Genomic DNA, 23,969 nt, shown 5'->3' with positions numbered 1-23,969 from the left:
TGCAGGGACAAACATTTCCTTTACACTGACTGATGTAGTTTTGTGAGAGAACGCAGTATATATTGAGTATGCATGGAAAAGCTTCTCTGTAGCTGTGGGAATGTCCTCAGCAGCAGTGTGTCCTGGGGAAGATGGAAAGCCTCTGCAATTGTGGAGGGTTGCTGAAATCCATGTCACAATGGCTGCATATTCCACTCTCTTCTGGGCTGGCTGTGTGGGAAGCAGACAGAGGAGGAGAGAGGTGAATGCAGAAATTTCCACTGAGCAAGGTGTAAGATCTGCCTTGGCATTTCACAGGTTCAAAGGACCATTGCAAAACAGATTCAGATGGTGAAGCAGATTGGAAAAGGTCGCTATGGAGAAGTCTGGATGGGAAAGTGGCGTGGTGAAAAGGTAGCAGTGAAAGTGTTTTTTACTACAGAGGAGGCCAGCTGGTTCAGAGAAACAGAAATCTACCAGACTGTCCTGATGAGACATGAAAATATTCTTGGTGAGTGAAGTGAAAGAGAATTATTTGATAGTGAATAGGTTTTTAAGATTAGCAATTTTGTATTTGCTGTTATCTGATGTCCTTTCCAATGTGCTTTGTTTCCTTCTGTGCTCTGCAATTAGCCACCCAGTGCTTTTCAAAGGAAAGTTGTTTAAAGGATTATGGAAACGTAAATAGAAGTTAAAAAATAATGGGGTTTGGGGGTTGTTATTCCAAACACAACATGTCTGTTTCAGTCACTAGTATATCCATATCTGGGCTTCTGAAAGTACATTGAAGGCTAGAGGTGAGGCACAGTTTCATGGAAGTAAGATGAAAGGAATTAAATATGTTATTAAAACAAAACTACTGAAATGGATGACAGTCCAGAGTTCTGAGCAGTCAAAAAACAAAAACCCATGAGAAGTATTAATTTGAAAATATCCTTTTTTTTTCTTTCTTTTTGAAGGATTCATTGCTGCAGATATTAAAGGTACAGGATCTTGGACCCAGCTGTATCTTATCACTGACTACCATGAGAACGGCTCACTTTATGATTATCTCAAATCTACTACTTTGGACACAAAAGCCATGCTGAAACTGGCTTATTCCTCTGTCAGTGGCTTGTGCCACCTGCACACTGAGATCTTCAGTACTCAGGGCAAACCTGCTATTGCCCATCGTGACCTAAAGAGTAAGAATATCCTGGTGAAAAAGAATGGCACCTGCTGTATAGCAGATTTGGGCTTGGCTGTTAAATTTATCAGGTGAGTGGAAGTGAGTGGGCTGAGGAGAAGTTAATAAATCAGGTGCAGAAGTTTCCTTAGTTGTTGACTTGAGTGTGCACATGTGAGCAAGCACCTGCAGTGTGTGTGCACACCTTCTGGGCTCTGCTCATCTGTGTGTGAGGTTACCTGTGTGGGGGAGAATGTCATGTCAACACCTCATGCAGGGGTATAAATAGTTGCTTTTTGATTATTTGAGGACATTAGCTCTGTTTGCATAAAGGTTCAGTTTTCATCACTCTGTTCTCCATAGCTCCCTCGGTATTGCTGGCATGCAGTGAAAGGACATAGCACTGACAGGCTGAAGTCACATCACTGAGCTTGTCACTGAAGCATTCAGCTTGTCTAATCCCATGAAAATACACTCTGAACTTAGAGAGAAAAGTACTAATAATTTGCACGAGTTACTAACTAGGATTTATTGAAAAGGACCCCATTTGGGCTGCCTTTTGTTTCATTTCCTACAAATCAAATTGCCGAAGTACAGATTTGATTTTTGAAATGGCTTTTAAATTTGATTTTAAAAAATGGCTGTGTGTTTAAACAACTTAGAAAGAGCAGACAAGTAGGACTTACTCCTGGGATTCGTAAGGAGACGCTGATCTCTGACAGCTCTGTTCAAAAGGAGCTTGAGCTCTCAGCGGTGGTCCTGGTGATGGAGATGCGTGTTCCAAAGTTTCTGATTTTTCTGTACACAGAAATGTGTCCAGAATACATAGACTGAAGGTTTCCGTTTCAGAGGTTAGCTTTGAAACCGTGCACTCCCTGGAGTATTAAAAAAATATTCAGGAATTCTGTACGGATCTTGAACTGAAATTATTCAGAGTGAAAGGAAAGGCAGGTTTTTATCTGCTCTCCTTACTGTTCACTTACCTACCAGGTTCGTTGGTGAGGCAATTCCTTTATGAACCTGACCTTTCTTTAGGAGACAAGAAAGGAATATTTTTACTTTGAGGAACAGAGGCCTAGAAAACAACAACTTGAAAATACACTATTAAAAAGTTTCAGGGAAGAAATTCACCCTTTGCAGGTGTACTTTGCCTGGCAAATACAGAGCAGCACACTGCTTAGCTGTGAATGAAGAAGAGCTAGGAATTACCAAGTGCTGTTACAAAAGAAGGTGAAATACGGATTTTTCACACTCCAGATGGAATTTATGCTATGTACTTGGCTTGTTTTCATACTGAATCCTTCTTCAGACAGCATTTCTCATGCAACAACAGGGAACACAAAATAGTTGGAAGGGGTGTGCTCTGCTGAAGCTAATGATTCTAGTAAAATTCTTTGTGTTTCCATTTCATTTGAAATATTGCAAGATAGTGAAGGACACTGCATTTATGTTACATTCTTGGGGGTGTACAATAGTGCCACTAGCATATGTATGACTTAATGACTGTGTAGGTGACTGGTTGTACCACAGACTCAGCTTTTCTTCATATCAGTAGGTGAAAAAAAACCTGCTGTACATGAAGGAAACTATAGGTATATCATTATTCTGTGAGCTTCTGTTGTATCCATTGTATTTAAAATATATACGTTTTGAAGATGAGGAAAGGAAAACAGACCTTTTTTAAGCAAGCCAGAATAAATGCCATATATTAAGATTTTGAATATGCTGGAACTGATGTAGCTGAATCTGAGTTAATATGAAAAACAAGAATCTATTCACATAATTAATGGGAATTTTTTTCCTGTATGTTGTCTCTTCTGGTCAGTGTGTGAAGTGTGACACATTTGCTTAGGTGTTTTTATGCGTTTATCTCTCTGAGTCTGCCTATCTTGATGTGTAAAGGTTGTGAGGGATCAAACATAATGCATGCAAAAAATAATAGTTAGATTCATCTTCCTTGCAGATCTGATTTGCTACAGCTAAGAGATACTGCCTCAGCCACTTAGTATCCCCCATTAATTGCTGAGACTGAAGCTTTAGGTGGTGGAGTATGTTAAGGAAACAGCGTTTAATGAAGATTTGATTGTTATCACCAACATTAGAGCTCGGGCTAATGCTAATGAAATCTCACAAATGTTACAGCATCCCTGTTGAGTCTTATCTCCATTGTGGTTCTGCATTTGAATGCTTAACATAGCCTCAGGCGGGTCAGCCTTTTAAGGAGGGTTGCCTTCACTCTAAGAGGCTTTTCTTGCAAGAATTGTTCCATTAAGATTATGCATTACTTTTGACCTTGTCTGAGAGTGGATGTGGTATGGATTTACTACTTATTCCATCTAAATTGCTTTCTTTTCAAGCCACTTTACTGCATGTTTGATGCCCTTTTTTTCTCCTTCTTTTTCTTCTAGTGATACAAATGAGGTAGACATCCCTCCAAATACCCGTGTAGGAACAAAACGTTATATGCCTCCTGAGGTGCTGGATGAAAGCTTGAATAGAAATCACTTTCAGTCCTACATCATGGCTGATATGTACAGTTTTGGACTCATCCTTTGGGAGATAGCAAGGAGATGTGTTTCAGGAGGTAAAGAACTGGGAGATTATTTCTAATTGTGTCAGTGAATCTCCATTACACCTTTTTCTCCTGATAATTGTTTTTACAGTAATAAACAAATGTGGGCAAACCATACAGGTATCTCTCCTAATATCTGTTCTCTTGTTGAAACTTATTTTAAAGCATCAGTCAGTGCTATTTCAACAGCAGAGATTAGACTGTACTTTAATGGCTCATTTGAAGGCAGCAGATGCCTGCACTGAGGAAGTGTGGAACTCAATTGCCTTCTCTAAAGGCATCATGTTTCTTCTGGACTGGGGGTGTTCAGCTAATTTAGCAGAAAGAAAATAGTGATTTCTTAGTTTAGTTAAGAGTTAAATGAAAGGAGGAGGACAAACAATTTTGGGTTTGCTGTGCTACTCTGAAATACACAAGACAAGTAGCAAAACACCGGAGGGAAGTGGCATTTAGTACATCACTGTCATAGTGTGATGTGCTTAATTTCCCTCTTTCTGCACGTAGAGCTCAGTGTAGTGCAGAAGTGATGGGTGTTGTTACCTCTCTTTTGCCACTGAGAAGGATAAATGCACGGAAATGACCTGGTAGCAGTTCTGTGCAAGTTTGGTGGTGAGAGTAGAGCATGTCTCTCTTGGGTCTTTGCAGCATACCTTATGGGTCCTTAAATCCTGCAGTATTGTGCTGAATGCTCACTCTAGAGGAGCTGAATGTTGCCAATAAGCAGCAGGATCCCTGTGTTTAAAAGCTGGTGACGTGTATTGCAGTGTTGTGAGGTGAAATCTGTAATACTTCTGTTATTCTTGCTGTGCACAAAGAATGGTACCTTGCCATGTCCTTTAGTATTTACCAGGTCCACTGGTAAGAAGGAGACCTAATTCAAGGTTAATTCTCTCTCAGATTACTCTGATACAGACCCTATGCTAATAGCTCTCTCTGTGAGAGCTTACTGGAGATTGCTGGACTGGACAGCAGTGGTAGAAATAGCCCGACTTGGCAAGTTGCTACACTTTTGGATTAAGATACCTGGCCAGTCTCTACACAGCAGTGGTTACATTGGAACTTGACTGTGGAATAAACTTCTAGTGCAGGCAAGTCCTTTTTAAGGGCAGCACACCCAACTGTTAGACAGTATGGCCAATCTGTTAAAAAATGAGAGGGGAAGAGGAGAGTGAAAGCTTTTTTTCTGCAAGTGACAGGCAACTAATTGCTTCTTGCAGGAATAGTTGAGGAATACCAGCTTCCATACCACGACCTCGTGCCCAGCGACCCCTCGTACGAGGACATGCGGGAGATCGTGTGCATCAAGAGACTGCGCCCCTCGTTTCCCAACAGATGGAGCAGTGATGAGGTACCTGTCACCCCTCTTAACACACAGTCTGTGCTTTTAATCAGAGTCAGTGTCATTGACCCAATTCTGCATCGTTTTGAGGGAGGAGGATATTTACCATGGGTGCTGCCTTTTGGGAATAGCAGCATGTAATTGAATATTCTGTGGGGAGCTGAAAGATTTGGGTGGCACGAGATTTGTGAATCTGAGGGAGAAAAACAGCCTCCCTGGGCTGCTTGAGGTTGTGTGCAACAACCAGTGTGAGAAGATCTAATTAAAATTCACCTTCCTCATCCTCTCCCTAGCCAAATCCCTCTGAGCCTTCAGACTGGGGCTGGAAACGCTGGGGGAAGGAGTATCAGTTCCAGAAAGGGCTTTTGTGTGGTGGCACTTTGTGTTTGGTCTGCTACCACACGTGTCAAGGATTGGGGAGGCTTACTGCAATAGCTGCTCTTGATTAATTGGTTAGCATCCTTGTTAATCCCACCCCAAGCATTCCAGCAATAAAAGATTAATTTGTTACTACACAGTGCTTGTGTATTACCAAAAATGCATTTATAAAAATCTACATTAATCTACATGAAACATGTTTGGCTGGTCTGTGCAGTGCTGGTGGTGTTTATGTGTAATGCCTTTCAGGATCTGCACTGCCCTTAGGAAAGACCTTTTCCCTTCAGTTTTTCAGCATTGCCAACAACTGCAGTCTCCTCTTCCCCTGACTCTGCTGGGGCTTTCTCTCCCCCTTGTCTCCACAGTGCCTCCGGCAGATGGGGAAGCTGATGATGGAGTGCTGGGCTCACAGCCCTGCCTCTCGCCTCACAGCCCTGCGCGTCAAGAAAACACTTGCCAAAATGTCAGAGTCCCAGGACATTAAGCTCTGACTCTGCCAGAGGCAGCTCTGGTGGAGGCCCCTGGAAATGGACTTTCTTGTGCAGGCAGAAGTCCTGAAGATGTATCAAAAGTCTTTGCTGAGTACCTTGAGTGGAGGAGTCACGCTTAAGAGCAGCTGTGAGTTTTTGAGGACACTATCCATTGCAAAAATCACCTGAATTTTGACATGCAAGATTGAAGAGGCTTGTCTGCCCTTGTTTACATGGGGAAATACAGTTTTAGTAACTGGTTTAAGATTATGCATGTTGCTTTCCATGAAAGCCACTTATTATTTTATTATTATTGTTATTATTATTATTTTGATTGTTTAAAAAGACACTGCTTTAAATTTTATGAAAATAAAACTTTTGGGTTAGAAGTAAAAAAGATGTATATTGTTACATTAAAAAAAAATTGGAGGAAACTGCTGAAAATGAAAGCAAAACAACTTTTTAATTTCCAAAAAGACTATTGCACTCCTGCGTTTGAAAAACAAAAAGGTGAGTGGGTCTGTGTAGCTCAGAAGAGCTGTAATGGAGCCTGCCTTAAAAGCCACCTATTTGTGGAGATAACTTTCCAAACCCTGCGTGTGCAAGTGATTGTCACAGTACAGAGATGGAGCCCAATTACGTCCCTGCCATTCCTTTTGGTGTGGGTGGCCTGATTCCTGTGGGTGGCCTGTCCCAGGGAAGGTCACGCTTCCTTTAAGGTAGTTGGGAGCTGTATGAATAAGGTTTGGTGTTACTTGTTTAAAGAAGATCTTCATGTTTCTAGGAAACCTAATAGGGAGAGTACCACAGTGATAAACAAGTGCCCTTTTTCTTGGCTTTTTTTTTCCTTCCATTTCCCCCACTGTAAAATAAAGTATTTTGTGTGCGAGTGGAAATGAAGGACACGTTTGAATCTGGTGGGTAATTTGAAACTGCTAGGACCCATAAACAACCACTGTTTAAGAGGAAATTCCTTGTGAGAAGAAATTACTAACTTGCTCTTTCATTTGTGTAAAAGTGAGGGGTCCATCTACAACCACAGCTGAGGGGGAAAAAAAAAGTGTGTGTTCCCTTTTTTAAGGGAAAGTGAAAAACCTCAGAAGTGCCCGTTTCTGGAGTGGCAGTCATTTTTCCTTGAGTGTGAGGAAGAGGAGTGTGGTGCCTTGAGGCTGTAGTAGGAAGTGACAGGGAGGGAGTGTGGGACACATTAGGTGGGTGGTGAGAGCTGGGAGCCGTGGGCAGCAGTGGGTACCTGCCTCCAGCACTTTCGTTGTAGTGAAAGACAACACAAACCAAACAATTGGCCTAGGATTTATCTGCATGACTATTCAGGGTGGCCTTCCAGCATCCTCCTCACCTCTGGCAGCCACTGCACAGTAGTGCCAGGCTCGGCTGCTGGGCTGGGGCTGTGTAGCATTGTGGTTCTCCTGCATTCAGCAAGAGGAGCTGGCAGGGGAGAAAGGCAGTGGGTCATGCATTTACTGTCTCTCCCTGTTCCTCCTTCCTGGGGCTGCAGCAGCTGTAGCAATGCTAATGCTACAGAAGGGGAAATGAGAGGTGAAATATACTCTGGGAAGTGTTTTCTTTGGAAAGGTTCTGTTCTTCGTCAGATTACCAAAGCTGAGCTGCATGGGAGTTACTGGTTTACCCCTTTTTACCCTTCATTTCTTTTTTAAAATTTTCCTGCCTGCCTATGCTGTCTTATTAGATGGTGTTCAGCTTAATTTTGAAATAAGTCCTTACAAATGCTGCTTTGATTATGCTAAGCCTATTTCAGAACTGAAATAATTGCTATGCAGGATTTAGCCTCAGCACTTCAGTAATGGGGTTTTTTTGTTGTTGTTGGGGTTTTTTTCCCTTTTTGGACAAAAGTGATTTATTTGTGGTAGGTAGGTATATAATTGGGGTTTAGCTTAACAGCTCCCTGAAGGTATTTCTAGCTGGAAAAATTACCATTTTATACTTTCAAGCTAACAGAGAAAAATGTGTGATTCAAGAGAACCAGCAAGACCTCCATGACGATAGGTGTTAAAAAGCTTAATCAGAAGTCTTTTGTTCATTAGATGCTTTTTCTGCAGTGCAGGTTCCCTGCCTGTACCCAAATTTACCAAGCAATACAAAAAGAAAATCCCTGAGAGTTAATAATACACCAAATCCTGACCCCGGGAGAGGCGATGATGGTTTTCCTATCCTTAAAAAATGTCTGTGAGGCTGAGAACGGAGTTTACTCCTCTCCTTGGCTGCCTTGGCCTTGAGATTTTGGGCTAAAATGGGGACAGCCCAACCTCTCTTCAGATTTTTGTCTTAGTGAATGGAGCCACGGGTTTCTAGTCTCATTTCTTCCCATAAAAGCCAGCACACCCTATGGAACGGAGATTTCTCAGCTCCAAAGAAGCAGATGGGACCTGCAGGTCCCAGGTTGCACAGCAGGGATTCTTCTTTCCTGCCTGTTTAGGTGTGTTTCACCTCTATCCTCCTCAAGTAGGTTTGTTTTTGTTTTTTTTTTTTAATTAGCAGGGCTCTCTCCCCAGGAGTGTTTTGGAGGGTGCTTTGCCAGCTGGCAGCACGAGGCATGCAGTGAATGCCCCTGGCACCTGCCATCAGTGTGTGTTGCTAGAGAAAGGGCCAGTCACTGGTTTCCTGAGCAAATCTTACCTTTTTTTTGGTCCAGAAGAAAATGGTCTAAGATACTGGTTGATAGATCACATAAAGTGTGTATGTTAAATGTTCAAGTTTATGTGTTTTTATATATATATATATTAAAAAAACCCTAAATATATATATATATATATATATTCAGTTGCGAATCTGGAATACCTCCAGTATGTGGATTAAGAGTAAACTATTATGGATGAAAAGCACTAAATATAGTATTTATTTATGAAAATGCATAAATGACAAATCACTGCAACGGTGCTGTATAGGAAAATAGATAAATATATATATATATATGAGGAGACACACACTGAGAAAGCAAACAGTCTGCGGTTGTGTAACTAGTGCCTATTTTCTCCCAAGTCCAGATTTTGCCCTCAAGTCTCGTATCCACTGTAATCTATTGTGAAGGGCTATTCCTAAAGCCAAAAAACAGCCTAAGGCAAGTGTGGAGGTCTTTTGTTCCAGCACTGTGACATTGGAGTTCCTGCCTGCACGGGTGACTTTCTGCAGCACTCAGCGTGTCATTATTAAGGTTTCAGCACCTGCAGTGACTACAGGTTAGTATGTTTATTTTGCCAGGTGTGGCCTTTTAATGTCAATTCCATATTTTGGTAGTTTCAAAGGGCGCATTGATGAGGGCTTGGAAGTCAGTGGTAAAGATAATGTGGCTTCGGTGCCCACGGGTCTAGAAATCCACTTTTCAAATGTAAATCATTAAAGGAAGTGTAGTTTAGTTTCTTACTGGCATAGGTGAGATGGCCTAGGTAAGTGGGAGAAGAAAAAATATGCCATCTAGCAACTGCTATCCTTTCTCTAGCACAAAGTTATTTCTATTAAAGAAAAGGTTGTCAATGTAGGGACTAAGAAATTAATTTGTGTTCTTTTTTGAGAACCAGTGCCTTATTGAACCTGTAAATACTGTAATTAGAAAACCTGGGGAACAAACTGTGTTATGTTGTATTTGTTCAAATTGTATATGGTTGTTTTAACATTCCCCCCAATAAAATTGTTTCCATCTCCCCATGACAGAGATTGCTATTTCCTTTTCATGTGCTTGAAAAGCACCATCTTTTTGTTTCATTTCTCTGGCTAGATTATTTTGACGGTGCCTCATTTTATTTATTTTATTTTTATAAGATTTTTTTCTCTGAGCAAACAAGTAAACAGCAATATGTTGCATATGTTTCCACTGGCATAAAAAAGCATCATGCCTTTCACAAGTCAGTGAAGAGAAAAATAGTAATTAAAATAGTGTTATCACTAATAGAGCAGTTGCTTGTGTTTTGTGGCTGATTATGTAAATCTATAGGAACTCAGCATTAGCATAATATTTTTTAGACAACCTCTCCTTCATTCTGCCACGTCTTTATTTTTTACTGCTATTTTTAATAGTACAATAGGAACAGGAGTCATCTCTGCACAGACTGAACTAGAATTCCCAGCCCCATGCATCAGGTGAAAAAGTTTCAGCCTAAATACCCAGCATCAGCTGCATACGGCATTGATTCATGCTGAGATATGGGGTATGTAACTCTACATCTAGTGAGGTATTTCTGAGAATTTCTACTTAAAGCTGGAGCACTGTTCTCATTCTGCAGTGCTGCGTTGCAGATCCAGCTCAGTGTTTCCTAATGTTTAATTGCCTTGCTAGTTATTTCCAGAGAAGCGTGTAAATGATAGCGATTTTCCCTTGAGCTGCACAGCCCTTGCAGCCCTTCTGCTTTGCTCCAGACCGTCTGTGCTGAGTGGCATTGCAGTTACTCTCCAGCAGCATTTCTACAGTCCCCTTGACCTGGGCACATGGCGGTGACAAAGCCCTGTGCTTGCTGCACATTGCCCCTGGCATGCCACTAAATCCCACAGTTCTTATGTGCAGACACATTTCTTTTGAGGAGATTTTTTCTTTTTTTTTTTTTAAGAAGAAATCAAATAAAAGACTCCACTTTGGAGCTCCCAGGAACTAAACAATTGAACACAAGGCAGTGGTGTATTTTTTTCCAGTTGCTTATAAATATAATTTATTACCTGTTTAAAAATTCTTTCTTACACTTTGTACATGTCAGGCTGACAGAATAAATGCAGGCATTTACAAACAGAGGGAAGGAGAAAAAGGGAGGGGGGTAAGAGGCACACTCAGAACTAGTAAACCACACCTCCACTGTACAGCAATACAAATAATGCAATGGCTAGCACTTCTCCTGTAGTAAATCAGTCTTTAGAAAAGGAATTGCATAGAAGATACAGCAATAGGGAAATCAAAACCAAAAGACTTCTCCAGATCTGAATAGCAAAGAAAACAAATCCCACGAACCCTGGTAGAGCTCTGACAGGGGAAGAGAAGGGAGAAATGTGATACACCTGGGTCACACAGATGGTTCTTTTCCTACTGGCCCTCCTTTGCATTGGAAAGGTACTGAAGATACCATCTTTTTTTTTTTTTCATTCCTATTTTTTTTCCTCTACAACAATAACAGTGTTTGAGAGGCAGAAACAGTCTACCACACAGATGTGTGAAAACTGTAATGCCACAACTTCTTTGTCTCAGTGTGTGTCACACACCCTGGGTTATTGGCTCTCGGCTCGGGTGTTTTTGCAAGGTACCTTGAAAAATCTGCAGGGAGAAGAGTGTTTTGCCTCTCCTTCCTATTTTGTTTACTTTCCAGACCAATTTTACTTTTTATTTGTATTGTGCTAGCTCCCAGATTTACTGGCAAGTGGTAGCCAGAGCCAGCAGGCAACAGCCAAAGACGCTCTGGGGCTGTGCAAACTTTTCTCATCTCAGGGCTCTTACCCCATCAGTGCTGTGGGAGGACCCTCCTGATTACATCCTGCTTCCTCACAGGCTCCCGAAGCTACTCACCTGCCATGACATGGAATGCTTTGGGAGCAGAGGGCAGGCCCAGGGTGCAGCACACATAGCAATTCATCTCTTGGTCAGCAGTTGAGGAGAGTGAACCACTAATAAATACATTTAACCAGCACCACAGAAAACATGAAATACTTATTTGGGATAGAGACTTGTGGGAACTCTGGATTATCATTGCTTTTTTTGTACAGACAGTTTATCAAAGGACTTTCAGATAAGGGATTTTCAGATTTCAGGGAGCAGGGATAAAGTTTAAAGGACAAATAAATAAATGAAATGCTCCTATTCAAGTAAGGAGCCTGGCCTACCAAACTTGAGGCTTCATTTCTGTGGCTTTAGTTCAAGTCCAAATCTAGTTACTTGCCAGTTTTTACTCTGTTGGCTTTTGACATACTGCCTATTTGACTTTGCACTGAATTTTAACCTTTACCTTCCCATACAAATGTTGGTAAAATAAGAGGATGCCCACACGTAACATGAGAGCTAAAAGCCTCCAGCAGGGAGTGTCCTTTGTTTTCTCTTTGTCTGTGTGTTACACACACACACACACACACACACTCTTTGCCTTTCTGTCCCACTCCAAAGGATGTCTGAGATATGTGTTTCAGCATTTAAAAATCTGCAGTGCAGCTCATTTTATGGACTCAAGGTTTTACACACAAGCCAGGAATGGATTGCAGTGGTGACCCCAAAGTCAGTAACTCATTGGAGTCATTTTGGGGGAAGAGCCAAATGTTTGGTTTCCATTCACAAACCACTCTTGTCTTTGCACCACCTGATACTGACCAAGCCAACCTGCAAAGCGAGTTATTTCATGGCTAGGTGAGAGCAAGAGTAATACCTGAAAAGACTTCTGAACACTCAGTAAGATTGTTTATGAAGTGCCCTGGAAACACCCAAGCCAACCTCAACAAAATTACTGTGTTTAAAATTAACCTCAGAGCTGTGGTAACCACTTGGTAGAGCATACAAGGGTCTAAGAGCCCACCCACCCCTTCCTTCCCCATGCCCCCTGCCCCCAAAAAGAAGAAGAGGAGAACTGAAAAGAAACGATTGTAGGTAGCAATACAAGACATTAGGACACTGTCCACAATGACAGGCTTACAGCATGTAAATACATTTATTCTATATGTAAGCAACTGAAATAGCAAGAAACCCAAGGAAAGGACATGTTTTGCCCTGTGGGTACTGCAGACTCCAACATGTCTCATGAGTGTCTGCATTTCTGCCAGCGAGACAGAAAAAAGTTTTGGTCTCACAGTAAAGCAAATCTTGACTGGAGACACCTTCACTGCTGCAAAATTTTCAAGATCCACTGAAACAGCATTTAGGTCTTGCACTGTTAGCAAAACACAGTGGATCAGTTGTGATCATAAATTTAAGAAAAAAAAAGAGAAAAACCCAACCGAACCCCAAATTTACCCTATACACTGACAGTCACCTTTACAAGAACACAACACAAGAAGAACTGAAGAAAAAAGGTGAAAAGGACTGCCTCCAATAAATGTTTCTTACTCGGAAATTAAAGGTTTTCCTTGAAGTCAGTAGATATTTTATATATATTTATATAATATATATACTATTTATAGCGCTAGCGATCAACATGTAATGAAGAGATGGTGTGAAGAGCAGCAAAACTGCTCCAGTACAGAGCCAAAGGTGAACAACTAAAAGGAAAAGCGTTGTAAAAAATAGTAATAACTGGAGGATAAGAAGCCTGCAGCCTTTTTTTTTCTCTTAAAGCAAATGTGCTCACCTGGCATAAAATCTTACAACAACTTTTAAGAGTCAGCTCTGCCTGCCAAAGGTCTTTGTCAGATCTACCCCACAGGAAGCCTTTCCCTGTGCGACGAGGTGGCAGTGACACACTGGAGCCGGGGCTCGGCCCCACGAGATGGCACTGTGTCCATGCAATCCAGGCACAGGGTCTGCTGCTGGGTTTTCTCCCACCAAAAATAATATCCCGAGCCGATCTGGCTGCCCTTGCTTCCTGCCCGCTCTCCCTGGGGTAGCCGGATGGGGATGCTGTTGTGAATACCACCAGCCAGAGCTCTGCCACTGCCACTCCCCCCAGAAAAAAAGAAAAAAATGAGCAAAATGAATGCAGGGAAGTGTGAGGCGAGGTGAAGTGGGAGATGCTGCTAGCAGCAGTGGCAAAGAATGGGTGCAGAGCTGCTGGGATGAGCTGTGGCTCTGTGGAGGAACCTTCCCCTGCTGCTCCCTGGCCTGCCACGGCTGAGGCAGCCCAAGGGGCTGTGCTGGGAGCCTGCAGAGGCCTCTGGAGACAGTGCTAGAGAAACCATCCAGCCTGTGATTGCAGCAGGGCATTGCAGGTGGTTTTGGGCTGGAAGAACAGCAATTACACCACCCAGTGACAGTCATGCTGCTGCCCAAGTCACGTTCAGTGATGAAGGGTTAAGTTCTTGACCTCCAGCCAACTCTGTGGATGCTCCTCTTAATCAGAGTGTGCATTTTTTCTTGCAATAAATCCTCTGGGCTGTGGAAGGAAAATGCCCCAGAATACTCTGAGAAAGTTGTTCATCTGCAAGTTGTTTCTCTTGCAGAAGGCATCAGAACACAGGTCAGAGGGCTGGCCAAAGGAGCATCAACTCACAGCAGTACAGATAAATATGAGAGACTTTGTGGCCCTGACCCTGGTGAGAAGGGTGCACATGCTGCCCACCTAGAAAAATCTGAGAGCTGGGGAGCATCAGTGAGCCTGGGAATCAATCAACACAGACTGAACTGAAAAGGCCAAAGGGTTGAAGGACTGTTCATCTCCTGCACCTGCCTTGAAGAGGAGTCAAGGAAGGACACATGGGAAAGGTGAAGAAGCACAAACAAAACACAACTGGTTACACCTAAAGATGGCATGGCAGGAAGAAAAGCTGAGACCTACCTTTAAGAGCCATTTTAGCCCCCTAAGGTATGTAAAAGATGTGGAGAAAGGGCAGAGCTGGAAGCCCCAGTCCAACCCTCCAGAAGCTGAAAGCAAAATTTCCATTAGCATTGCAGTGGGCTGCACCAGATGCCCAAGGTGAAAAGGAAGATGGTTGTTCACTGAGAGGATGCCCATGGCATCTCCACATTAAGAGAAGGTGGGGCTTACACAAGCAAAATGCACACAGATGTTGAAAGTTACAATGCATATCCTCTGGTCTCCAGTTCTGACTGAAATGCTGGTTTGCAAACTGCCTGGTTACCTCTTACAAGGAAGGGAACTTTTTGTGCTCACTGCCTGGCTGTCAATCAAAACCTAACTCACTGGTCAGGGAACTGAGAAATTATAAGCAAAAAGTGACAAGCCTATGGAAATGTGAAATGGAGAAAGAGGTCAGATTAAATTTTCTTTTCATTTTGACCAATGACATTTTCAGTTACCTTCAAAGGTGCAATCTGGAAAGCCTTGAGGAAAGCAAAACCAAAATCACAAAAGAGAATAAGCTAACTCCAGTCTCAGGAAGCATATGGAATGGTAATGCGTATGTGGGCAGGGACATAATGTGTGCACAACAACAATAACCAGGGCCTGGCTGGAAACCTGGAGTGGACAGGTTGGAGCAGAAAGCCTTTCTGTGCCAGACACTAATGACAGCCCAGTCTGCAGTAAAACTACTGCAATCTTATGTGCTGTCAGGTACCAAAGTCAGAATTTTCACTGAACAGAACAAAATACATTTGCAGTGACAACCATTTTTGGTTTGCTCCTTTTGCAAAACTCCCACCTCACATGTTTTGTGGGGGCTGCAGAGGGACAAGTGTTCTCTGGTCAGCTATTGAGGACTGCACTGCCCTGCCCAGGCAGCAGTGGTGACAGGAGCAGCAAAGGCAGCAAAACTGCAGCACACGGGATTTCAACTTCACCACTCTACTGCCCTGCACTGGCCCACAGAACACAGGCTTCCCTGGCTGCAGCAATGCCTGGGAATATCCACGGAGATCCATCAAGTGCATCTCACACAGGAGTGACCCAACAGAGGGCTGGGCTGTCAGCAGCCCTGGCACAGGAAGCATTGCTGAAGGTGGTGGGTTTCAGTGAGACCTGCAGCTCTGTGGGGAGCTGCTGGCTCTTAGAACGCTACAAAACAAAGCAAAAACTATGAAGGCCCACCTTGGATGCACAAATCAGGTGGTGGATGTCAGTGCCTCCACATGCTTTAGCACCTGTGGTCAGGAACCACTGTCTGTGTGTATTTGGACTGGGAGGCCATCTCTGGTTCACAGACACCTAGGACAGGACTGCTTCTTGGAGCAACCTGGAGGCACCAGGGTGGTGCAAAACATGCCAGGGTCAGACACTTGGTGGGTGAAGATCAGCAGAGTGTCACCAGTTGATGCTGCCTTGGCACTGGGCATGGAGCACAGCAATGCTAGCATGAGGTGAGCAGCCTCTGTGGGCTGGCAGGGGACTTTGGAGGAGGAGTACAATGACAGGGGAAGGGAAGGACAGACAGCATAGACAAGGACATGTCTTAAAAGACCTTCAGGGAGGGGACAATAGGTTCCATAAAACCAGAAATTATTAATTCTGCTGCTGACAATATTAGAAATAAAGTAATAATGGTCATAATAATAGTCATTATAATCCTTGCACTAGATACTAATCAGTAAATAACTATCATAGCGACTTCTTTTTTTAATTTTTTTTTTTTTGGGGTTTCTTCCCCCTCCCTTCCAACCACTCTGAATTGCATATCTTGCCCCTCATATAGCAAAGGGATGGAAAGGGTGTGAATTGAAAATTAACTCAGATCCCTCACTCCCCACTGTCTTAGAGCTATTCTCCACTCAGGCTGAGTGGGACTGTCTTGGGGAAGAAAGGGAACATTTTGTGTGTTCCTGCTTATCAGCCAGAGTACCTGCTTTCCAGATGCACACCCTGATATTCTTGGTTTGTTTTTTTTTACAAGTAGGTCTAGGAAACAGAACAATGACAGGAGGATCATTGTGAGACAACCAATGTGCAGAATTGTAGCCAAAATCTGAATTCACCAGAAACCAATAAGCTGAAATAGCCACAACCAACTGTCCATAGCCTTGTCTACAATGGCTTTAAACAAAAAATATAAAGAGCCATGGACAGTTTCCTTACCCCTGTCCAGAATTTGATGTAAACAACATCCATAGAAACTGGGATTGTTAAGAAAGTTTATCCATATATCTGGATAGCAATAAAAAGCGTTTCCTAGGAAACTGTAAAAACCTGTACCAAGCAGTGTACAGCCAAGCCGAGAGGAACATTAGGTTGATTTATATTTTCAAGGTACAACTTTGCATGATCTCTTTCTGATCCTGTGATAATGTACAAGGAGAGCACATGTGAAGGTCAGGGCTGGTTTTTTTTGTTTGTTTGCTTTCTTCTCTGAAACGTCTCTTGTGTAACTCATTGGTCTGGGTTTTCATTTCAATTCTCGTTTGCAATAACAGGGCAATACCGCTCCCTGTGTCTGTCCTTCCTGGTCATGCCAAGGCTGCATTAGTAATTTCCTTCTGCTGCCAAAGAAACAACTGTTTCGTGTCTTCCCATTTCTTCAAGAACTGCTGCCAGCATGCTCAGGTTGCCATCAGGGAAATTTTGGGCTTCCCAGAGATCCAGGATCACCCCGGTGGGACTTGATTTCGTGGCAAAATAATTTAAGTACCTGCAATGAGCCAAAAGGAAACTTGGGGTTTTTTTTGAGCCACATGAAAACTACCTAAATTATATGATTTCAACCCATTCCTGTTGTTGGTGCTGTCAAGGTGCTCATCCCCTGTGCAGTCAGCCTGACCAGCCTGTACATGTGCTTTCAGTGGGACTTTCACCAGGATGTTTTTGCACATACCCTCCTCCCTAGGATCTTCCCTGCCTGCCCATGTGTGGGCAACCCTGCTCACCTGTCCAGTTTCAGCTTGTGGGCCAGCATGCGCCAGTCGTGGCCTCTGGTCTGGGGAGCATCCAGGCTGCTGCACAGCTTCTGCCTTATAGGGTGGGGGATGCTGAAAGCACTGGGCCCCACGATGGTGGTGACAGTGCCCGCTGAGTCCATGGGAGGATAATCAATGCCAGTAGGTTCCTGAGATTGGAGAGACAGAAAAAAAGCCTGAACAACCCATCAGTTCTTTTAGTGAGTGAAGAGACAATTGTGGAATGACATCCTCTGAGACTCAGAGCTTTTATTTGCAGCCCTCTGCTAATCTAGTAAACACTAACATAAACATGTTAGCCCACTGGAAAACAAATATTTATATTCAGCTTTGGGTAGGCAAAAGGTTTTTTTCCTCCTCTTTTTTTTGAGGGTGAATATAGGATTAGAACTCTGGTGCTCTTGGCACCAACTTGTTGGATTATTTCATTAAATGAGTTAAGCAGCTAATAGTTGCTATACAGTTGTTTATTGTAGAAGCACATTAGTCTCAAAAGCAAAAGTTACAGATGCTAAAGTCTATGTTAAGTTTTGGTATAGAGTCTTAAATAGAAGCAGAAGCTGCTTCTGGAGCCCCCAGCAGGGTCGATGAAGCTGCAGCAGCTCCTGTCTTTTTATTCAGTGTTGATGACAGCGGCGAGAGAGCAGAGCAAAGTAAATGGCAAAAAGCCATGGCAAAAAGCACCAGCTCTCTCTAATGCATGTTTTTATATAGAAACTTCCCAATAAGCTAAGACACAAACTCAGACCACCACTTTTTAAACTATTAGAATTCTAGTTTCTTAGCATGCCAGGCTACGTATAAACTATGCATATGGTCTATCTTGTTCTATTTGAAAAATGTAAGTAATATTCTTACTATAGCTTTATTATGTCTAAAACTATGTTCTTGGAGCCTCCATGGAACCCCTATAGTATCTAAGACTATGCTTTTCAACCTTCACTGGAACTCGAATTTTTACACTAGCATCTAAGACTTTACTTACTAAAAGCACTTAAAACCCATTCTTACTTACTTGCTTGCTTATACTAAAACTTAAACTTATACCTCTAGTTTATGTGTGAGTAGCTTAACATACTAACTTACACCTCTACCTTATGTGTGAGTGGCTTAACATACTTCAATCCATCCAAAGGTTTTAATTCAATCCCTACACTTTGATTTCTCTCTGAAGAATTCAGAGAGACTCCTGCCTTGCTGACTCCAACAGGTGAGTATTTTTATAGCTGGACAAAATGGCCAGCTTAATTAATCACTTACTGGAAATAGTGAAGGGTGAGTCACTTTGACACATTTCAGAGCAAGCTGCTAATACTAGAGCAGAACTGGGCTTTCCTGGCTTGGCTGACAAGGCCCCCTTCCCAGAATTTTCCCAAGCCCCCAGTGTCCCACCGAGCCAGCACCAGGCTCACATTCCTGACATTCCTCTGGCAGTACCCAAGCTCTCTGAAGCCTCTGATGCTGTGCAGACCACAGAGGCAGTCAATACCACCCCAGGCACAAGCTGAGCCCTCATCTTCATGCAGCTTTGACTCCGGAAATAGATGGAGAGCATGTGCTCAGGGCAGGGGTGGGGTAGGTGGGGGCCAGGCATCACCCCTTCTCCCCAAGACACGTGCTGTGCTCCAAGGCAGTGTGGCAGCAAGCATGTCAAGGGAAAAGCCATCTCCAAAGCCAGCTTGTGCCCTGTAGGTGTGGTACTGATGCTCTTTGATGTGGTCCTCCCAGCTGGAGGGGTCCCCATGACGCCACTGCTAACACCACTGGAAATAACAGCAGTTGGCTCTTCTGGGCAAGGATTTTGGCTTTTCCTTGGCCTGGATGGATTTAGTACCCACAGGCATGGTAGCTGGAGGGACAAATATAGCTGATCAATTTAGATGATTTGGTTTGTTTGGAACAGCAAGGTCCTGCAGGGACCACGACGGAAAAAGCAGCAAACATGGCTGGTTCTGCCCTAATGCTGCTCAGTCTATTTCACAATTTGGTATTCTTTTCTAGTAGAAGTGGGGGAGCTGATTCTCCTCCCCCTCTGCCAGATCACAGCCCCAGGCAGCTAGAAACACTCGTGCTAAAGATTTGTCATTAAATATCAATTTGTTTTCTCCTCTGTGAACTGTCTTGTTGCTTGGTGTCAAATTGGCTGTTGGGAAGGAGCTGTAGTACCTGTAACAGTCTTAAAAGCCAGGTGGCTCCTGGCTGAAGCTGCAATCACAAACCCCCCCAAGGATTTTAATGAAGATGCTCACAGTCCTGTGCAATCTCTGGTTTACCCGCCAAAAATGTATTCAGAAATGAAAAGGGGAGAGCCAGTTTCCATGAGCAATGCACAGAATTAAACCTTCTGCCTCGACTGTCTTATCTACACCAAATAATTATCTTCCACTGTATAAATATGGTGGGGGGTTTTTGTTTGTTTTGTTTTTGTTTTTTGTGGGGTTTGTTGTTGTTGTTGTTTTGTTGGGGTTTTGTTGTTGTTGTTGTTGTTGTTTGTTTTGGTTTTTGTTTTTTTGTTTAAGACATGGCATTTTAGGCAATCAGTGAAATTTCTAGCCAAGGAAGGTTTACACCACCCTGTAATGACCTCAATTAATATGTTGAATGTAGCATCTGTACTTGGGTGGCCTGGATCACTGCCTGTCCCAACCCCAATGCCCAAGAACCAGGCAGCAGGCACTGCCCAAGAGCCAGAGAAATGACATGCCTGCTGCTGATGCTGCCTGCAGGCTCACCTGCACTAGGAAGTTGGAAGTGGCAGTAGGGTGGTGGCAGTGGCATTGCAGACAGATAACCCTTTCTTTATATTCTGGGCCAAAGGACACAGATGCTGCCCTGGCTCTCAAGGTGGCCTGCAGCCCCAGGGGCTTCAGGATTGCTGCAGAAAGGGCCCAGGTATCTGTAGCATTGCCCTGTGGCTCTTTTGTGTGAGTATCAACAGCACAAGATAAAAACAGGGCTTCAAAAATGAATCAGGAGAGACCTTTATCACAATTTTCCTCCTGCTTTGCAAATGTGTGTGTTTTGGCACTCACTTGCATTTGTATTTTTGAAGTCCCAGTGGTAGAGACTGCATAAAGCCAGTATAAAATAGTTTAATCTGCAGAAGTTTTACATCCTTTGCTGGGGACTGAAAAGAAAGCCTATCAAGGGAGGATGCAGGAAACTGCGTTACTAAATTTTTATTGCAGGGTGACAGTGGCAGAGAGACAGATACAGTAATAAGGAAAGATGCCAGCACAGTCCTGCAATGCCTAACCCCTAGCTGGATACCACTAGCCTAACCTCAGAAGAAAATATGAGGAACCAGAACTATGGTCCCTGGTCTGATGTCTTTATCACGCTTCTAGAGGCATACATTGGTTTCCAAGTTGCAGCTATTACCCTTTTAGGTGATTACCCTTTCATCAAATTTCTGAGTTATAGGATTTTTCCCTAGTTGACCCTATATTCCAGCTCTTAGCAGCCCAAGGTTCTCCTGTTCCTTGGTGGAGTTTGGGAATATCACAAGGTGTCAACAATGACGGGTAGTTTTGCAGGAGGCATCCCTGATCGCAGTGGTATTATTCACTCCCTCTATTCATCCTTGATGGATAGGATCACAGCACAAGACAAGAATATTATACTGTTCCCTCTGAATCTATTACCAGGCCCTATTACACACAACCAGCTGAAGATGATTATAGTGTATACTTGCATTTCATTAAGTTACTTTCAGTTCTTTCTCTTCTCTGTGAGGTTAAATTAGTGATTACCTCAATGCGGCACTTATTACAATAATTGTTTATGATGCTTGTTTTACCATCTGTCCTTAATGCTGTGCAGTCCCCAGATGAATCTGTAACTTTACACCCACTAACCAAGCAGATGTTGTGGGTAATGGTGCTCACTGTCAGAGCCCTACAGCACAAGTAACTTTTGTCTCTGCTCTCACAGCCCATTCCCAAGCCAGTCAGCACTAATTGCTGCCTGAGAGTCTGCTCCTTGTAGCTGCCAAGGGTACCAGGGATAAAACCCGCCAGCACATTCACTGAAGTCAATGCCACTTCACACCTGAATTATTGTTCAATCTCAGCCCCAATCTTGACTTCCCCATGAAGCAAAAATTCTCCACTTGCTACAGAGCATTGGCAAAGATATCCCCAAACTTATGATAGTATTTCTTCTGGAAAATGTCAGCCATCAAAAGAAAAATTGCCAAAGCCAAAATCAGGATTTGTAGTAGTAGCAAAATATGAGGGGAAAAGTTTACTGCAACCAGACCATCTGGTATTTCCTACTGCACAGCGGCTATTACATGAGATCAGAGGGGAGTGGCTCATGGAAAACACAACACTGACATTTTCTTATTCTCTTTTCTCTTTCTCCAGGGAATTGTCAGACATGAAAAATGTCATGGACTGTCAAGGAAACAGGACCATAAGAGTTTCATGAGATGCTGTAGGGCATGGTAGGAAAAGAGCTCCTCCACATAGACACAGAAAGGCAGCACTAGTAGAGAGACCAAAGCTGCTTTCCTTCCACCCTTGAAGGAGGGATGCTTCCTTCCAGGTGAGAGAAACTAAGGAAAAATGCAACAGGAGAGACAAAGCAAATCTTAATCTATTCTTTATGTCCATATCAGCAGTCAGGAGCAAAATGGGAAGCACTAAAGTGATAGCAAGGGGAAAGGTTTTACCTTCTTAGCCATCCCATGTTCCTGCAGTTGGATAGAAAAGTACACAAATGTCATTTACCTCTGAGACAGAGCAGTTGAGCTGGAAGATCTGTCCTTCTCCTTCGACCTGCCGCACACACAGTTTGCACACCAACTCCTGGGTATTCAGACTGAACCTTTCCAGTGTGAAGGTGCAGTGCAGGTTCCTCTGACATCCACTCCAGATGTGGTAAAAGGGAATTTCCTTGCAGGAGGAAAGCAAAAAAGTATAGTCGTGGGGGGATGTGGGATGTGACTAGAGACCACAGGATCCATGCTAATGTGACTGCAAATGGTCTAGGGAAAAAAATGTCCATGGAACTATAGCCTGACTCCTGGTGTTTTTTAAACACACCTGTGTGTGACAGTATTTATTTAAGCTTCACTGCTAGCATTCAATGTGCAGGTTTTGTTATGCTCACCTGGTATTTAGCCAGCAGCTTGCTCTTCCAGAGAGAGTGGGCAATGTCATGAATGGACAGACGGAGGTTGTGGGTGCTTCCCTTGAAATGCAAAGATTTAGGCTCTTCCAAAAGCTGCCCTCCCATCTGCTGCTCAAGATGGAGGACCTCCTGCAGTATTGGGATAAAAAGAAAGTGGTCAGGTTTCATCAAGACAGCACACTAATATTCTAAGTCCTCAAGATTGTGTGCTGTAGATGCTGTAACTTGTGTAATACAAATTTAAAAAATACACAGGCATCGCACAGAACTGTGTGTCCCTGTGAACTGGAACTGCATTAGTTGATCTGATTATAACCCTCCCAGCTCCTTCATCCAGCAGCAGCCCAGCAGGGATTCAGGCACCTCTCCTCGGGGAGACACAGTGTTCTCTCACATGTCCTATAGCCAGAAGCTCGATTCTGTGCTATTAAATGAAATGCAAAGACTTTTCATGCAGTCACTGTTTGAGTAGACAAATAGATCAATCTCTGTTGCCCATCAAACTGGATATCTAATGGTAGCTTTACTATCTTGTATTTGGAAACTCTTATTTGTGCAGGTCCTGCTGACATGGGACCTACCAGTGCATACCACTGGTCTATTAGCTCATGGCCTCCTGACAAAGTGCCCCATGACAGAGCAGGAGATATCTCCACAGGAGATAACAGATACCTATCCTGACACTGTCTAGCAGGATGGCATGGAAACAGTGCAAGACACTGTGATGGAGCATTTTGTTCAGACAAATACACAGGCTCAGGCTACTGAAATATTGATCATGTGATTAAAAGCTACCAAGCAAAGAGTTTGGTCATTTTATGAAGCTAAATGTAAGCTTGTAATTAATAAGACTACAGTGGAATGTTTCCTACAAGCAGTCTAATTGTGGACCACATGGAAGAAGCAAGTATAAAGGCATCTCCATGAGCCCCATTAGAAACCAACATAGACAATCTCAGTCACATTTAATTAAAAGAGTAAACTGCCAACCAGTCTCATGAGGCCAAAGACAATCACACACAGTGGAGATGCTCAAGGAATACAGGGGCACACAAAACTGGGATTCTGCCCCAGGCCAAATAAAGGAGCCCCCATTTTAGCTAGAATGCTCCTGACCACATTAAGGGAGGTAGTAAGCATATAAGAAAAACATCTGGCAGATCCTGAAGCTAAAACAACGTTCTTTTATTGGCCATTAGAGGAAAAGAAACAGAATCAGGAAACCTTTCAGATTAAGGTTATGCCAATGAATCAGTTCCAGCTTCTTTCCAGTGCCACCTAATTACTTCATCAAGATGTCTAAAGAGCAATCGATAGTAATTATCTGATTACTATAGATCTTCATTATGTTCCAATTACCTCCCTGGAAGGTCCAGAAGATGGCTTGTAGAACTGTGTGAGCTAATTGCAGATGCCACCTCTCAGGCATGTGGGGCAGGGGTACTGAGAAACTGCTCCTGCCTATGCTGCACCAGCTCTGGGAGCTGCACTACTGTGGG

General features: G+C 43.2%; 2 protein-coding genes across 8 annotated transcripts in view; one reads left to right on the top strand and one right to left on the bottom strand.

Annotated features, from left to right (window-relative positions):
- Positions 1 to 9,587, top strand: part of BMPR1B (bone morphogenetic protein receptor type 1B) — a 142,156-nt gene extending 132,569 nt beyond the window's left edge. For all 6 annotated transcript variants that reach the window (XM_088163963.1, XM_088163965.1, XM_088163962.1 and 3 more), the window contains 5 exons: positions 298 to 490; positions 939 to 1,236; positions 3,553 to 3,728; positions 4,934 to 5,064; positions 5,799 to 9,587. In XM_088163963.1, coding sequence (XP_088020089.1) covers positions 298 to 490; positions 939 to 1,236; positions 3,553 to 3,728; positions 4,934 to 5,064; positions 5,799 to 5,924 — 924 coding nt within the window. In that variant the 3' untranslated portion in view covers positions 5,925 to 9,587. The remainder of the gene's footprint in view (positions 1 to 297; positions 491 to 938; positions 1,237 to 3,552; positions 3,729 to 4,933; positions 5,065 to 5,798) is intronic.
- A 960-nt stretch (positions 9,588 to 10,547) lies between these two features.
- UNC5C (unc-5 netrin receptor C) overlaps positions 10,548 to 23,969 on the bottom strand; it is a 250,256-nt gene continuing 236,834 nt past the window's right edge. For both annotated transcript variants that reach the window (XM_014875273.2, XM_088163959.1), the window contains 4 exons: positions 22,450 to 22,599; positions 22,068 to 22,232; positions 17,305 to 17,483; positions 10,548 to 17,069 (listed from right to left, as the gene is read on the bottom strand). In XM_014875273.2, coding sequence (XP_014730759.1) covers positions 16,904 to 17,069; positions 17,305 to 17,483; positions 22,068 to 22,232; positions 22,450 to 22,599 — 660 coding nt within the window. In that variant the 3' untranslated portion in view covers positions 10,548 to 16,903. The remainder of the gene's footprint in view (positions 17,070 to 17,304; positions 17,484 to 22,067; positions 22,233 to 22,449; positions 22,600 to 23,969) is intronic.

Source organism: Sturnus vulgaris, chromosome 4 (genome assembly GCF_052056855.1).
Source record: "Sturnus vulgaris isolate bStuVul1 chromosome 4, bStuVul1.hap1, whole genome shotgun sequence".
NCBI classification, from domain to species: Eukaryota; Metazoa; Chordata; class Aves; order Passeriformes; family Sturnidae; genus Sturnus; species Sturnus vulgaris.
This window is presented reverse-complemented; position numbering and strand designations above follow the sequence as displayed.